Source organism: Schistocerca serialis, chromosome 9, assembly GCF_023864345.2.
Source record: "Schistocerca serialis cubense isolate TAMUIC-IGC-003099 chromosome 9, iqSchSeri2.2, whole genome shotgun sequence".
Lineage (NCBI taxonomy): Eukaryota > Metazoa > Arthropoda > Insecta > Orthoptera > Acrididae > Schistocerca > Schistocerca serialis.
The window spans coordinates 250,139,704-250,156,897 of NC_064646.1; the positions used below are offsets into that span (position 1 = coordinate 250,139,704).

Below are 17,194 nucleotides of genomic sequence, written 5' to 3' on the forward strand. Positions count from 1 at the left end.
CACCCCATATACACTTCATCTCTTTCCCCCGACGACCTTTTTTCTTCATAAATGACGTTAAGGATATCCATAAACGTTCAGTGTTTTTGCCTTTAGACAAATGGAACGTAGGTTGAAACGAACTGTCTAGATTGGCTGACGAAGTCGTTGTCGACGTCTTCTTCTCGCAAATTGCGACAACACTTACACCCATCTAATATGACTCCCGTAACAGGTAAAATAAAATGCTTTAACAGGGTACTAAAGTTGCCTCACCACGAGAGTACACACGAAAGACAGAGCACATCATCGATGCACTCTCTATGCCATCAAATACGCAAACGTGTTCGATTTCGTTTTTCAATAGACGTCCTATGCCGTGCTTAGGAGTCGCGAGGGGAAATTCGTCAGTTTCTACGTTGTTGTTGTGACCACGTGTGAGGACATTTCCCGTTTCCAACACTAGCATAGTACACCTCTCGGTACAATATTCACACACAGCCTTGACGAATACTTAACTTTCAGGAGCAGTGGCTTCTAATGTACAGCTTCTCACCCAGTGGGTAACAGGAAGAACAGCTACTCATAGCTCAATTTTGACGAGTATTCATCTTTATTCACTTCCTTTCCTTAGATTTGGTAAAATACAGCTAGAAGGGGAACACATCACCAGATTTCTTATAAAGTTTAACACATGTCTGACCATGAAGTTATTAATTTATTACGCATTTGCCAGCAAACTCTACTTCCAACAAAACTTTAAGCACTTTCCCACTGTATGTATTCGAGTAATTAATTTCCGCCACGAAATTCTTAATTTCTTTCCGAGTGTTTGTGCGCTTGCATATTTAATTACATAAAATTCTTGCGTACACTCGTATTTGAGGGGAGTAATATTGCTTATTGATAGCTGTAGAGTATAAATTCGTGAGGTCGTTAGTCAGTTGTTTGTTTTGGACAGCCAGTGCGAATTTGACACAGCTCAGTGAGCCTTGAGCAGCCGCTGGTGAAGTATCAGTGCAGCAGCAGTGCAGTAGCGAGTTGCATATTTAGCTTTCATATTTGTTTTGTAGTTTGATCTTAATTTCTTTCCTAGTGTTTGTGCGCTTGCATATTTAATTACATAAAATCTTTGCGTATTCTCGAATTTAAGAGGAGTAATATTGCTTATTGATAACCGTAGGGTGTAAATTCGTGGAGTCTTTAGATATTAGCAGTAGGATGGATAGGGTGTGTGCGTGCTGTGTGTCGGCGCAGGAGGAACTGGCCGCGGTTCGCGAGCAGCTGAGCGTGCTGTTGGCCACGGTCAGCCGCCTTCAGGCTGCTGCCTCGAGGTGCAGCGACGGCAGAGGGTCCGGCGCGTAGCTTGAGACACCCCAGGTGTCGCTTGCTGCATCCGCTGACTCAGCCGCCGAGGCACCTTCTAGTGTACCCGGCGCATTGGGGCCGCCCTCACCTCAGGGTGAGTGGCGGACTGCAACGCATTCGCGTCGCTCGAGGCGGAGCGCCAATGTGGTGGCTGGCCGGCTGGACTCGCCCGTTCATCCTGTCAGTGGAAAGGTGGCCGCTCCTTCAGCAGGGCCTCAGCAGGCACAAGGGGGCAAAGGCTTGCTGGTTATTGGGACCTCCAACGTTAGGCGGGTGATGGAACCCCTTAAGGAAATAGCGTACAGGGCTGGAAAGAAATCCAACTTGGTTTGTCTGTCGGGCGGCCTGATCCAAGATGTGGAGGCGGCCTTGCACGCGGCTATCGAGCGTACGGCGTGCAGTCGTCTGTAAGTAGTTGCTCACGTCGGCACCAATGATGCCTGTCGCTTGGGTTCTGAGGCGATCCTCAGTTCGTACAGGCGGCTGGCGGATTTGGTGAAGACTGCTGACCTCACACGTGGGGTGAATACAGAGCTCTGTATTTGCAGCATCGTTCCCAGAGTGGATCAGTGCCCTTTGGTTTCGAGCCGAGTGGAGGGTCTCAACCAGAGGCTTCGTCGACTCTGTGACGGTCTTGGCTGCAGATTTCTAGACTTGCACTATTGGGTGGCGAATTGTAGGATGCCCCTCGATAGGTCAGGGGTGCACTACACAAAGGAAGCGGCTACTCGAGTAGCAGAGTACTTGTGGCGTGCACATGGAGGTTTTTAGGCTAGGCAGTAGTGCGAGGTGTCCTGATGATCACTCACCAGTCGACGTGCGGGCAGGGAAATCAGAACGCGCTCAGTGTAAAGACACTTCAGCTATCAAGATATTTGTAGTAAATTTTCAGAGTGTTCGGAATAAAGTTCCTCAATTTACTGCCCTCCAGGAAGCGTGTTGCGCGCAAATTATTCTCGGGACTGAGACCTGGCTGAATCCTGAGATAGGAAGTTCTGATATATTTAGTGAGGGTTGGCGTGTATCGGAAAGACAGATTAAACACCGTAGGAGGTGGTGTCTTCATTGCAGTTGACAAAAATATTGTGTCTACTGAGGTCCGAGTAGAGTGTGATTGTGAAGTTATCTGGACACGTTTAACAGGGCTAGGGGAAATAAAGTTAATTGTGGGGTGTTATTACCCGCCACCGGGTTCCACCGTGACAGTTCGGGAATCATTGAAAGGGAGTCTACTTTCTGTATCGCAGAAGTACCCGGATCATGCTATATTAGTCGGAGGCGACTTCAACCTACCTAGTATAGACTGGGATGTCTATGGATTCATTACAGGTGGTACAGACAAGCCGTCGTGTGAATTACGTTTGAACACATTATCCGAAAACTGTCTTCAGCAGCTAAATCGACAGCCAACGCGTAATGGAAATATTTTAGATCTGGTAGCCACGAACAGACCAGATCCCATCGACGGTGTCAGTGTCGAGACAGGGATTAGTGATCATGATGTTGTCGTTACGACTATGGTTACCAAAGTAAAAAAGTCGGTCAAGAAGTCTAGGAGAGTATTCTTACTAGAAAGAACAGATAAGCAGTTGTTAGCATCCCACTTAGTAAGTGAATCGACTTCATTTACTTCCGATACTATGGACGTGGAAGAATTATGGGCAAATTTTAAACACATTGTAAATCACGCTTTGGACAAGTATGTGCCGAAAAAGTGGGTTACGGAATTTAAGTGAGCTACAGCAGTTATTTGAAAGCATATTTTTCATTGTGAAAACAGGACTAACTACGCAAAAGACAAGCGCGACCAACGATGGTTTACCTGTGCAATGAAAGTGTAGCACCCGAAAGTTTTCGTTTTAGAGAGCAAGATGGCTGCCGAGTGAGATCACAAGTATTTTCTTCGTCCGCTAAAAGAACTTATTGAAGAGGAAATAGTGACGAATTTAAATTTTCTTTGTTTCGTATATTTGCTGTAGTGTCAGTTCTTGTCACACAACCGAATATTAGCGACCCAGCAGAGCTTATTCTTGAAAAAACTTCATGTTATCTGAAGTCCCGATTATCGCGACATAACCTGAAATTTTGTATGACACAAGCACAAGTGAGTAGAGGGATTTTTAGCCAATCTTCTAAGAAATATTTTCACTGGTGGGTAGGTGGGGGGGGGGGGGGATGCAGTAGGGAGAATGTTGGGAGAACAGAAGAGGCTTTCTCCTGGAACTGCAGAGTATGCAGTGGGAATATTGTGATTGGGGAACAGGAAAGGAAAATCTGTGTCCTTCAGGCACAGTTGGAGGAACCAAGGAAGGAACTGATAAGGATCAAGGGAGATAGTGGGAGAAGGGTGGCAGGGAACTGGCAGCTGGTACGAGGATTGGAAGAAAGAGAACGCGATCTGATAGTTTTATCATCAACACGAAAAACAGGTATCTACAACTGCCAGAGTTAAGTGGAGAAGAGCCTCAGGTAGAACGAGGAGCAAGAAATGTGCAGCACACTTCAACCAATGCCAAGAAGCCTAGGAATATACCAAATGTTAGGAAGAAGAAAGTGCCGCTGCTAGGTAGTAGCCATGGGCAAGGTGTAGGCCCTCAGTTACAGAAAAGTTGAGGGCCAGCGTACCTGACCACCAGTATCTTCAAGCCAAATGCAGGGCTAAGTCATGTGATAGAGGACCTAGGGTCTTTAGGTAAGGAGTTTACAAAAAAGGCCCATGCGGTTACAGTGGGTGGGGCAGGAAACAGTTTGGACATAGATGGGGCATTTGACTTAGGTGGTGACCTGGACAAGATTGCTTCCCTGACTCATGGCACCAACGTACACTTTGTTGAGCTGCTCCGGCGTCATGGATCACACCTTGATGGAGCTGTGAGGCGAATCAGAAGTTAGGGATGGCTCTGACGGCAGCCAATTTTGTTCATGTTCCTCTGGTGCCCGTCGGGACTATCAAGAGATGGGGTTTCACTAGGCATGGCCTACATCTAAACAGGACTGGGAAGAGAAGACTGATGCAGCTGATTCATCAAAGTATAGGGGATGGATCTCGGGCCACACACAGTCAAATACCTGTTGTCATGGGTAGGAGAAGCAGGTCTAAAGACTACCTCCTGCTATTTAAGAAATACTGAAAGAACCACTCACAAGACAGATTTTAACACTTCAAGTATCACACATACCAGATGTCACAAAGAAAAGCAAACCATTGGAAAGAGTAACATGGAGCATTTGACAGACTTAACAATCCCCCATCAAACATGCAATCAATAAAAAATAAAATACAACGTTTATAAGTTGAGCTCCAATCTTTGAACTGCACAGTTTTTTCTGTTACCGAGTGCTGGTGTAGAGACACAGATATTCAACGTGTAGTATTATCATTGTATGAAATGGCAAACTCTAACCGCAGAACTGCTTCAAGAGGTGAAGTATCACGCAATTATATCAGGAAACGAACACTGTTCAAATCAAGACATGACCTCAGTATAGTAAGTGAAGACAAACTCTGCTATATATCAGCTACTGAATTAAAAGGACTTTATATCACCAGGAAATTAATCAATTTTTGTGTGTATAGATCTCTCAGACACTTTTTCCAACAAATTAACAGAAGTTCTATATAAAGTCTCAAATATAAGTTTCTGTGTAGGGACATTAACATCAACTTTAATAACATAAATGAATCCAGCAGCACCATCGTAAATATCCTTCACAGTTTTGACATGTCTCTATTGGTCAATAGTGCAACAGGGGTTACTACAATGACTTCATCAGTAATTGACCATGTGGTCCCAAATATGAACAGGGTAAAAGTGTGATGTAACTGTAAAAGATCTCGGACAATCAGACCATATCTGCCAAATAACAACAGTAAAATCAGGCATCGAACCATTCCCTAAACTAAAAGCCTACAAACGACGTCTATCAGAAATCAAAATAAAAGATTTTTCAAAAGAGCTAGAAAAACAAAGCTGGTACTAAGTCTATAAGGAAACCAATGTGAATACGAAAGTTTCTCAATTGTCCACATTATTTAAATTGAACTTTGATAAGGTATTTCCAAAAGTATGCATGTCTGTAATAACATCACACAAAAACTGATGGATAACTGCAGGTATTAAGAAGTCCTCACAAACACTTAAGTACCTCAATTCCATGAAAAAGAGTCGCAATGATCCAGAATTCTTAAATTTCTATCATTGATACCAAAAGATCTATAGGAAGGTGCTGATTGCTGAAAAAATTCATTTAATGACAAAGTAATACATAATGCAGAAAAGAAAAGCAAAGCAGTCTGGGATGTTATAAAAAACGAAACGGGGAGCGGCAAACAAATGCAGAACAACATACTGCTAAGGGAAGGGGATAAGGTAATAAATGATCCACAGCACTTAGAAAACTATTTAAACGAGCATTTTTCAAGTATTGCAGAGAAGTTACCGCAAAAATTTCCCAAAACAAATATAACACCTGTAAATAGTGTTGGACGAAATACAATGATGTTACGTCTGGCCAGAGAGAATGAAGTCAATAAAGCTTTTCAAATACAAAAAAATCAAAAGTCAGTAGGCTTAGATGGAGTACCAGTGTGTTACCAAAACAATGCATAGAGATTATACAAGGCCCTTAACAAATATAATAAATGAATCCTTCACACCAGGGACATTTCCAGAGCAGTAAAAACAGGCAAGAGCTGTACCTATGCCTAAGAAAGGTAATGCAGAGGACATAGAAAATTACTGGCCTATTTCCCTGCTGTCACCATTTAAAAAATAATAGAAGCAATTATGAAAAGCAGTTTAATAAATTACCTGAATAAACACAATCTTTTAAGCGAATCACAGTTTGGTTTCCGAAGTGACAAAAATACAGTGCCAGCCATAGTACAAAAGATGTACTTGAGGTTCTTGATAAAGATGAGTGTGTCACAGGCATATTTTTGGATCTTTCTAAGGCCTTTGATACAGTCGACCACAAGATTCTATTAAATAAATTAGAAGCATTAGAATAAAAGGGATAGCTAATGACTGGTTTCGATCATACCTAGCAGATAGGGTACAAAGTGTAGAGATAACACATACTTCAAATAGATGGAAACATTTAGTAAAACGCTTATCAGAACCAAAATACATTTATATAGGGATTCAACAAGGTAGCATATTATGACCAATTTTATTCTACATCTACATCTACATCTACATGACTACTCTGCAATTCACATTTAAGTGCTTGGCAGAGGGTTCATCGAACCACAATCATACTATCTCTCTACCATTCCACTCCCGAACAGCGCGCGGAAAAAACGAACACCTAAACCTTTCTGTTCGAGCTCTGATTTCTCTTATTTTATTTTGATGATCATTTCTACCTATGTAGGTTGGGCTCAACAAAATATTTTCGAATTAGGAAGAGAAAGTTGGTGACTGAAATTTCGTAAATAGATCTCGCCGCGAGGAAAAACGTCTTTGCTTTAATGACTTCCATCCCAACTCGCGTATCATATCTGCCACACTCTCTCCCCTATTACGTGATAATACAAAACGAGCTGCTCTGTTTTGCACCCTTTCGATGTCCTCCGTCAATCCCACCTGGTAAGGATACCACACCGCGCACCAATATTCTAACAGAGGACGAACGAGTGTAGTGTAATCTGTCTCTTTAGTGGACTTGTTGCATCTTCTAAGTGTCCTGCCAATGAAACGCAACCTTTGGCCCCCCTTCCCCACAATATTATCTATGTGGTCTTTCCAACTGAAGTTGTTCGTAATTTTAACACCCAGGTACTTACTTGAATTGACAGCCTTGTGAATTGTACTATTTATCGAGACATCGAATTCCAACGGATTTCTTTTGGAACTCATGTGGATCACCTCACACTTTTCGTTATTTAGCGTCAACAGCCACCTGCTACACCATACAGCAATCTTTTCTAAATCGCTTTGCAACTGATACTGGTCTTCGGATGACCTTTCTAGACGGTAAATTACAGCATCATCTGCGAACAACCTAAGAGAACTGCTCAAATTGTCACCCAGGTCATTTATGTAGATCAGGAACAGCAGAGGTCCCAGGACGCTTCCCTGGGGAACACCTGATATCACTTCAGTTTTACTCGATGATTTTCCGTCTATTACTACGAACTGCAACCTTCCTGACAGGAAATCACGAGTCCAGTCGCACAACTGAGACGATACCCCATAGGCCCGCAGCTTGATTAGAAGTCGCTTCTGAGGAACGGTGTCAAAAGCTTTCCGGTAATCCAGAAATACGGAATCAACGTGAGATCCCCTGTCGATAGTGGTCATTACTTCGTGTGAATAAAGAGCTAGCTGCGTTGCACAAGAACGATGTTTTCTGAAACCATGCTGATTACATATCAATAGATCGTTCCCTTCGAGGTGATTCATAATGTTTGAATACAGTATATGCTCCAAAACCCTACTGCAAATCGACGTCAATGATATAGGTCTGTAGCTCGATGGATTACTCCTACTACCCTTTTTAAACACTGGTGCGACCTGCGCAATTTTCCAATCTGTAGGTACAGATCTATCGGTGAGCGAGCGGTTGTATATGATTGCTAAGTAGGGAGCTATTGTATCAGCGTAATCTGAAAGGAACCTAATCGGTATACAGTCTGGACCTGAAGACTTGCCCGTATCAAGCGATTTGAGTTGCTTCGCAACCCCTAAGGTATCTACTTCTAAGAAACTCATGCTAGCAGCTGTTCGTGTTTCATATTCTGGAATATTCCATTCGTCTTCCCTGGTGAAGGAATTTTGGAAAACTGCGTTCAATAACCCCGCTTTAGCGGCACAGTCGTCGGTAACAGTACCATCGGCACTGCGCAGCGAAGGTATTGACTGCGTCTTGCCGCTTGTGTACTTTACATACGACCAGAATTTCTTCGGATTTTCTACCAAATTTCAAGACAATGTTTCGTTGTGGAACCTATTAAAGGCATCTCGTATTGAAGTCCGAGCCAAATTTCACGCGTCTGTAAATTTTAGCCAATCTTCGGGATTTCGCGTTCTTCTGAACTTCGCATGCTTTTTCCGTTGCCTCGGCAACAGCGTTCGGACCTGTTTTGTGTACCATGGGGGATCAGTTCCATCTCTTATCAATCTATGAGGTATGAATCATTTGCTGTTGCTACTATATCTTTGAATTTAAGCCACATCTCGTGTACTTTTACATAGTCTGTTCGGAAGGAATGGAGATTGTCTCTTAGGAAGGCTTCTAGTGACACTTTATCGGCTTTTTAAATAAAAGTATTTTGTGTTTGCTTCTGGTGGATTTGGAAGAAACGGTATTGAGCATAGCTACAACGACCTTGTGATCACTAATCCCTGTATCAGTCATGATGCTCTCTATTAGCTCTGGATTGTTTGTGGCTAAGAGGTCAAGTGTGTTTTCGCAACCATCTACAATTCGCGTGGGTTCGTGGTCTAACTGCTCGAAATAATTTTCGGAGAAAGCATTTAGGACAATCTCGGAAGATGTTTTCTGCCTACCACCGGTTTTGAATAAGTATTTTTGCCAACATATCGAGGGAAGGTTGAAGTCCCCACCAACTGTAACCGTTGGAGTGGGGTATTTATTTGTTACGAGACTCAAATTTTCTCTGAACTGTTCAGCAACTATATCATCGGATATAATTCTGATATAATTCAATGATTTTCCCAGCAGTGTTACTCATGGCGATAAAATTCTGTTCGCTGATGACAGCAATATTATAGTCGCTGAGAAAACACGAGATCTCCTCACAGAGAAAGAAAATAAAACTCTCAAGGAAGTTTACGATTGGTCAATAACCAATAAAGTGACACTGAACATAAAGAAGACTAATGCCATGAATTTCAGTTTGAAGAGGGAAAATGGCAGTGTTACATTAAATATAGATGGCACCTCTATAGACTGTGTAATAAATGCAAAATTTCCTGGAATGAATGCTGATTCTCAGTTGAAGTGGTGTGAACACACAAAGGTGTTATCAGCATGTTATGAACTTAGAATCCTGTCATCAGTGTGTAACAAGCGGTGTCTTTTAGTTACATACTATTCATGTGTACACTCACTTCTTAGCTATGTCATTCTGTTTTGGGAAACAAATGCACAAAATATGAACACAATCTTCAGACTCCAGAAAAGAACCATAAGAATAATAACCAAAAATAGTAGTCGAGCTCATTGTACAGATCATTTCAAAACACTGTCGATTTTTACTGCACCATGTGAATATATTTTCCACTCGGTTGTACACATAAAAAATAACGTTGGTAATTACTGCACAAACAGATCTGTCGACGACCGTGGAACAAGGAGTAGACTCATCTTACATTTACGAAAAAAATTAAAAAAAAACATAAAACTGAAAACAGCTTTTTCTATCAAGGAATAAAACTGTACAATAAATTACCCAAAGAGATTAAATAAATTGAAAAAGTACAGTTTAAAAAAACAGCTAAAGCGTACCTGTCGTGCAATACATTTGATAGATTCAAGGATTTCTTATATAAAAGCGAGTATGCGTTTGGTAAAAAAAAAAGTTATACGAATAAATAATAATAATGATTATAAAACATCCAACATTCCGTGTAACACCTTTACACTATGTTTTTTCCTTCTTTTTTCCTATTCTATAAATACTTACCAGCAAACTACTCATAGCAGAACACTAACACCTCTTCCTCTTTCTGAGGTCAACACCTCATACAGAGGGATGCTGACTCAGTTTTTCAGGATAGCAAATGGGAAGTTGTGATACAGAAAATGGCCCAGAGATCACCAGTGTGTGTGTTTGTTTTATGTGTGTAGTGAGTGAAGTGTTGTGAAACAATGTGTGTGTAGTGTGTGCAGTGACTAATAGTGAGATATGTGTGAACAGTGTGGCATTACATTATTTAATAAGTTATTTGTAATAAATTTATTGCATACCAGAAGTAAATCTAGTGATTGTCTCTAACTATTTGGCTGTAAATATTTGTGTATGTAAAATAGCTTATTTTAAATTGATCTAAACTTGTAAACACTTAGACATTTGTTATATCCTTGTAAAAAGAGATATACAGATGAATAAAGCTACTACTACAGCACCACTACTACTATTTCTACCTCAGAGATACCATCGATATCAAAAATTCAACTGTAAATATTGAGAGAGGAGAGGTTACTCTCTCACTTATTTTCCAAATATGCACCTTGAGCCAGACTCTAGAAAGATAACAGCCTGATCAGACTCTGATGGAGCCTGGTAGGGCACTAAAAGCATGAGGTGTTTTTATGGTTCTTAGCTCATAGAAACGACATATTTGGAGGTGAAAGCAATTGGCGGCATACCATCCCTCAGTAAATCTTGCCGGACCGGCCCACAGCCATACAGGACTGGCAGGGCAGTCCCTTGTCGAGACGAGGCAGGTCTCCAGCAGAACAATGCCGAGCTACCTGTCTTGGTGCCCGTGGAAGGCAGGGCTGGTGGCGACCTGTCTGAAGGAACGTGTCTACACAGTGGAGTCGTGAACTGGGCTTGTGTGCAGAGCCACATATGGTAAAAATTCACTTGTTTTTGTATTTGCCGATAGTGCAAGTAGGACTGTGAACCACTTCCCCAGCTGCCTCGGTTGTAGTCCGTTTTGCAACCTGCACCATGCAAGTAACGAGCAGCCCTTAGTGGCTCACCATCAGTTTTCTTTATCTTAAATAGCTTTGTGACTAATGCCCTTTTGGCATATTTATTATTTTATAAATGATGTATAAGTACTGTCAGTCTTTTATGATGATTTCGTACTTGTACCCTATCATACGGTTTTAGACGTTATTCTGTGACCATGTTATAGAATATAGATCATTCTTTGTTTTAAATTCTGAAGAAGACACTCCTAGCAGTGTTGAAAGCAGGTTGATTTGTTAAAAATATAGTAACTGAGGGCTGTTTCTCTTTCAATTGTAACTATTCACGGTCTCTGAACGTGCAGCCATGTTCAAAATTTTGTATGAAAAAATCCAGTGTCTGAGAAACGTTTGGAGATTGAATCTTGATTACACCTCATAGCTAGGACTAACAAGCTCCAAGGCACAGGCGATTTAGATAAAGATGTTTAAAATTGTATTTGTTCGTGGGAAGTGACACGACTTCGCGAAAAATCACCTTTCCCCTCCGCAAAAACTTAAAAAAGCCAGTAATTGGCGGTTTCTTTTTTTCCAGAGATACAGGTTTCTCAACCCTTGCCTTGGCTCGATTAGAGTTTGTGCTGTCGTGTCGGAGGGACGATGTAGTGCCTCTAGAGCCCTGTGATTGGCTCAAGTCGGCGTGAAGGCAGTGTCGTTTGTGCTCTTTGCGGGAAAAACGGATTTTTTTCTGATGAGCTGCGAAGCACACGGGTGCGGGACCTTGGCCTGGTAAGCACTTGTGTTCGATGCTCTGGCACGTGTGATTGGTTCTTGGGACCTGTCCTGACATTGACTTCACTTGCTAGTAATTTAGATGGGGGGAGTCTGTGGAGAAATTCTTACTGTACCGACAGGGAGGCTTCAAATGTCTCGGACTACTCGTCTGCTGAGGGCACACTTTCGTTTTTGGTTTTCCAGTCCTGACGTTTGATATCTTTGGGCGCTCTGTCGTATAAGTGAGCCAATTGGTCCTTGGTACGACCAGCGAACAGGTGTGTCACACACTGAAATCTACCATGATTTGAGGGCTCTGGTAGATAGTAAATTGCGATCCGTCTGCCTGATCGCTAGACCGTGAGATTTTTGCATTTATTTCGTGGCCGTAACCGATTCACAGGTGCCGCCTCACGTCTCGCCTCCCCGGCAAACATCTCGATCGTCACATCACCTCATGAAGCAAACAGGGTTGCTACTCCGGTATTGTCAGGGGCGTACAGCTCTCAATCGACATTTGCTCTCAGCTGCACCTGTGTAGTGAAACTACAGTAGAGTTGATCAGTCAAACTCTGCTCAGCGTCAGATTGATTCAGGTTGCGTTATCCACATCTTCACGGCCAGAGTACTTGACTTACTGATCACCTAGTTACACTGTCTTCGCCAACTATGGTCCACCCAGTGGAGAATTAAATCATCTGTTAGTTGTTTAGGGTATGCAATCTATAACTTCTTTGGTATAATTTATGTCTTGTTTTAAAAAATAAGTGTTGTAAATTTTACTTCACTCTCAGTCATTTTATATAGCCCCCACAGAGTTAACTTTCAATAAAAAAAAAATGTAGCCAGACCAGGATTCGAACCAAAATATGATGCTTCTAAAGAGCTCAAGCATTAACAGTTATGCTGTCTCCAAGTTTCATTGTTTCTAACGGTTCCACATTTTTCTCAGTAATTATCCTGTAATTGTTTCGATGCGGCTCGCCTTAAGTGTCTCACCTGAGTCAACCACATTATCTCAGAGTAGCAGTTACATGGATTGTACTCAATTATAGATTGAATGTATTCCAATCTCTGTCGTTCCCTACAGTTTTTGCCCTCTACATCTCCGTCTAAAACCACAGAACTCACTTCCTGGATCCTTAACATACTTCCTGTAATTCTGTCCCTTCTTCATCTCAGTGTTTTCTAAACCTTTCATCGTCGATTCTGCGGAGAATATTCTCATTTAATATCTAATATCTTTCTTACCTTCCACCTATTGTTTCCGAAGATAGCAACCAGGCCTGCTACCATGGGATGGGTGTGAACAACAGCACCCGTGGAAAACATGTGTTGAACGATTGTGGCTTTCTAAGTCTCAGTGGAGACGTATTACATGAATAAGATTGATTTACATTTTAGTGAATGTAATTCAACTGAAAAAAGTGGCATTACAAGCAATGTTTAATACCCTCTATTGTGAAATCATAGCACAGAAAGCATCCACTATCAGTATAACTGCTGTGGTACGTTGCACGGTCATGTATACAGCACAAGGACACAAACTAAAATGATTGCACTTAATGTTTGTAGTCCTGGAATAAATTCCTATTTAGAAGGAAGTTTCAAACCCCATTAGAAAGACAGAAGTTACTTCTCCCCCAAGTTACATAATAAGCCGTGGCGGCTCATTTCACTTTCCCACTGCAGTGCAGGCAGTTTACGTGCAATCTTCACACAGTGTGGAGCCGGGGCCAGCGGCACTGATTGGAGCAGCGGACACTGGGTGTGGATGGACACGACGTCTTTTCCGGGTCGTCGTTCACACTTTCCCTGCCAGGACACGGTAGAAGCCAAAGAGTTTGGTTGGCCTGTACCATGCATATCTGGTTATTCAAATCTGTGCAACGTTTGGCCTCTCCGCAAGCTGTTTGAGCAGATGTTCATGTTTATATTCATTGAGTCGTCATTCACGCCTATGTTATTTGACTTTGTATTTGGTTCTAGGACAAATTTATGTCCTGTCTGCTCTGTGAGTTTTACGAAGTGACTTGTCTCTGACCAGTATTGTCTCTAAGAGTTTACTGTGGCTAATATTGTTATGGCGATTTTTGTCACTATGTAACGTACATAGCTTTTGTGCATAGTTTTTTGAAGCCTATGAGTTATCTAGCTGTTTTACGGCAGAGAACAAACTGTTTGTCAATTTTAATATTTGTTTTCACCGTTTTTTAGAAGCTGGTGTGCTCTCTGGTATTATTAGTATCCGGCCCTTTATGTTTTGCGTGTTATGGCCTCCAGTCAAGACCTTAGCGAATTGTTATTTATATTTCGTCTGGGAAGAATTTACTGCTCTCTTTGATTAGTTCTCTTTCACACCTTACATTTTTAGTAAGGCTTAATTCCTGGGTCGTATAACATTACTGCAAAGGTTCTTTGTGTCTAGTCGTGGTGAAACGATAACTTTCAGTTGTAGTGTAATCAGTAAGACACTTCGGTGTTTGTTCACAGCACCAGATAAGCTACCGTTAGAGCATTCCGTGTCGGCAGCTTTTTGCCGCTTGGGCCTGGATCGCTTGCGGCTACGTGCACGGCTCTGGAGCATTTCCTAGCGCGAACAGCTATTTGTTTGCAGTGGCGTGTCATGACTGTCTGTGCTCAAATTGAGTACCTTGTGTTATCTGAGTTGCAAAGTAAATACAATTTTGCTGGTGGTCAAGAGGCATTTATTCGATTAAACTGTCTTTTCACGGGGAATTTTCCCTTTAATGTTGTTGTTTTGTTTAATATACATTGTAAGCTTGTTCTAAACTTTCTTCTAAATTATTTAGTGTAAAACTTTTGAGTAAGCCTTAAAGGCGAACTGTTATTTTTTGTTAACTAATTAATATCTATCTTTTGGGGGCCAACTTGATGTTTCGGTTCTGAGCTTGCTTGTAAAAAATCATTTAGAAGTCAGTTTTAATTGTTTGCTGGTTTATTTAAATCCTTTTTTTTAATTTAAAGTTTTTTAAAGGCCAATATTATTAAAGCGATATATTCTTGCCTCTTGTTTATGGCCATTAAAAAAGTAACTGTGTTTTTTAACATTTTAACGCTTTTCAGGTGTTTAAATTTAACGTTGCAAAATATCTTTGAATATGCCTATATGCTTTTTCTAAAGGTGACTTGTTGTTAGTTTGAAAAATAAGTGTTTCTTGTCAAATGAGTAAATGGTGTTAGTTAAAGGGACATAGTCCTTCCATGTCATCTCCTTGATCACATTAATTAACGATTACACTTAAGCTAAGTAGTTGCTTCGTTCGTAATTGAGGGAGACGAATGCCTGCACCACAACTGCCCAAAGGACGTGGAGCTCACTTAAGAATGGCTTCAAGGTGATCTGAAAGTTGAGTTCTCTATTACTGCAGTTTTTACCAACGTTACTGCTTTCGCATTTATAATGAATCTTATAGAGAAAATAACTGTTAATGACGGAATGTGTTCTGAAACTATTTTGGAGTACGTAGTATGTGTAGTTTTTGATGAATAGCATATCAATGTGTTTCTGGCAGGAGTACATGTTGGATAGAAATCGAACTAGTACAAGCTCTTTTTGCTATGCCATTAAGTGAACATTAAATTTGTCCTAAGATTTGTTTCACTTTCAAAGGCTTTCGAGGCAGCAAAAGTATGATAATGAACACAACTTTATTTATGTTACATTCCATAAATTAGCAGTTGTTAATATCGTAATATTAGTCTTTCACGATTCTAAGTTGTCACGGACAGAATCTTCGTAACAGAAAGAGATGAGATCGACAGAAAACATTGTACGAGTCCCAATCGTAACGTACTACGGGATAGGAACAGAAAGTTTAGGAAAGTTAAGTACTTTCTCAGAAGTTCTGAGACATGGCACCTACTCAGACATAATTTATTTGTAAATACCTTGATCGCTTATAACTCGTTAGTCACAATAGCTTATTCACAACTGACAGCTTCGGTTCACTGCCACCATCAGATCTGTTCTAAAAATAGAAAAAACACTAATGTGGGAATAGTACAGTTCATTACATACGGCGCCTAATAACTTATAAAAATATGAAATTAAGAATACTTGAAAAAGGATAACTTTCCACTAAAAGTATTCTGGTGAATTAGTTTTAATTAATGATTGTGAGTATTTTATGCTATTAAATTTATGATGCTGATTACTTATGTGCCTCAGAATTAGCTTCCTCTGCTCGTTAGAGTTGTGTATGTATAAATATAGGACGCTCTCAGGCCATCACTAGCACTTAACATTGATGCTTTTATCTGATTACTTTCAATGGCACGTTATCCTTTTTTATGTATTCTATCTGTTCTTACACATTTCTTTTTTACAGACACTTATATTTTCAGTTAATTAGGTTTCAATCTGTTTCAAATTATTATTCTCACTTTAGTATCTTTCCCTAGTTTTCGTAACGGATCTGATTATGGCAAGAAGCAGGAACCGATCACCATGAATTATTTGTACTGTTATATGCAATCAAGAGGCAAATTTATGAATGAAGTGTCAGAAACAAATGTAGACTCTTTTACAGACAGACGAAGTGGCTTGTCATGAACTTTCAACTTTCAGAAAAATTCATGCAGCGATATCGTCTTTCAGTTTGTCACACTACTTCAGAGACGATGACATTTCAAGAAGATTCTAAGGTGTAAATGTCCCACTGACACATTATTCATAAAGCTATCTTTGACGTGTGATATTAGAGCTCTAGGAACTGCGTCATATAGCTGCCGAAAAGACAACAATTTTTATTGGACACACATTAAGAAATATTTGATGATAAATCTGTTGACTCCATACAACGTGAGGATGATCCTTGACACTGATACCAAATGGATTAATTTTGAAACCATAGAAATTGATAATCTGTCAGTTTTCGTGACATGATCCGAAGGTTGTCCATTAAAACAGTGAGTAGAGCCTACGAGTTTATCTCATCTGTACCTTCGCCTGATCGCATTTGTATCAGTCTCATAATATCTGCAGGAAGGCTTCATTTGTAAAAGTGTTCTTCACACTATCTGAGAGGGACAGAAAATGAGTTTTGGGCATGTGGTACGTCGTATATTGGTAAGAACTGCGGGGTTCTTTAGCGGCCGATGAGCGATAGTTTGGCGTTGGGGCTGAGGAGGACTTGCTTCTCGAGCTTGGGCGGCTCCACCGTCTCGTCGACGGCCTCCAGCTTGGACTGGTAGCCGTCCTTGTCGGCGACGTAGTTGACTGTGTACTTCTGGCCGCTGGGCGACTTCCATAAGTAGCTCCCGACCGTCTTGAGGAATCCGTCCACTATTCCACCAACCTCCTGTCGCTGGCTGCCGTCACTCGACTTGTAACTGCAAGAGAGGATCTTGAATGAGAATAGTATGTTAGGTACGTGTTTGGAACCTCCTCCTTTATCATCAACTCGTTGAGATGAAATTCTAATCCTCCTAACGTGCGAGG

General features: G+C 41.1%; 1 protein-coding gene across 1 annotated transcript in view; it reads right to left on the reverse strand.

Moving 5' to 3' along the window:
- Positions 1-15,614: 15,614 nt before the first annotated feature.
- LOC126418555 (endocuticle structural glycoprotein ABD-5-like) overlaps positions 15,615-17,194 on the reverse strand; it is a 36,627-nt gene continuing 35,047 nt past the window's right edge. Inside the window, exon 3 of the mRNA XM_050085370.1 lies at positions 15,615-17,085. Coding sequence (XP_049941327.1) covers positions 16,842-17,085 — 244 coding nt within the window. The 3' untranslated portion in view covers positions 15,615-16,841. The remainder of the gene's footprint in view (positions 17,086-17,194) is intronic.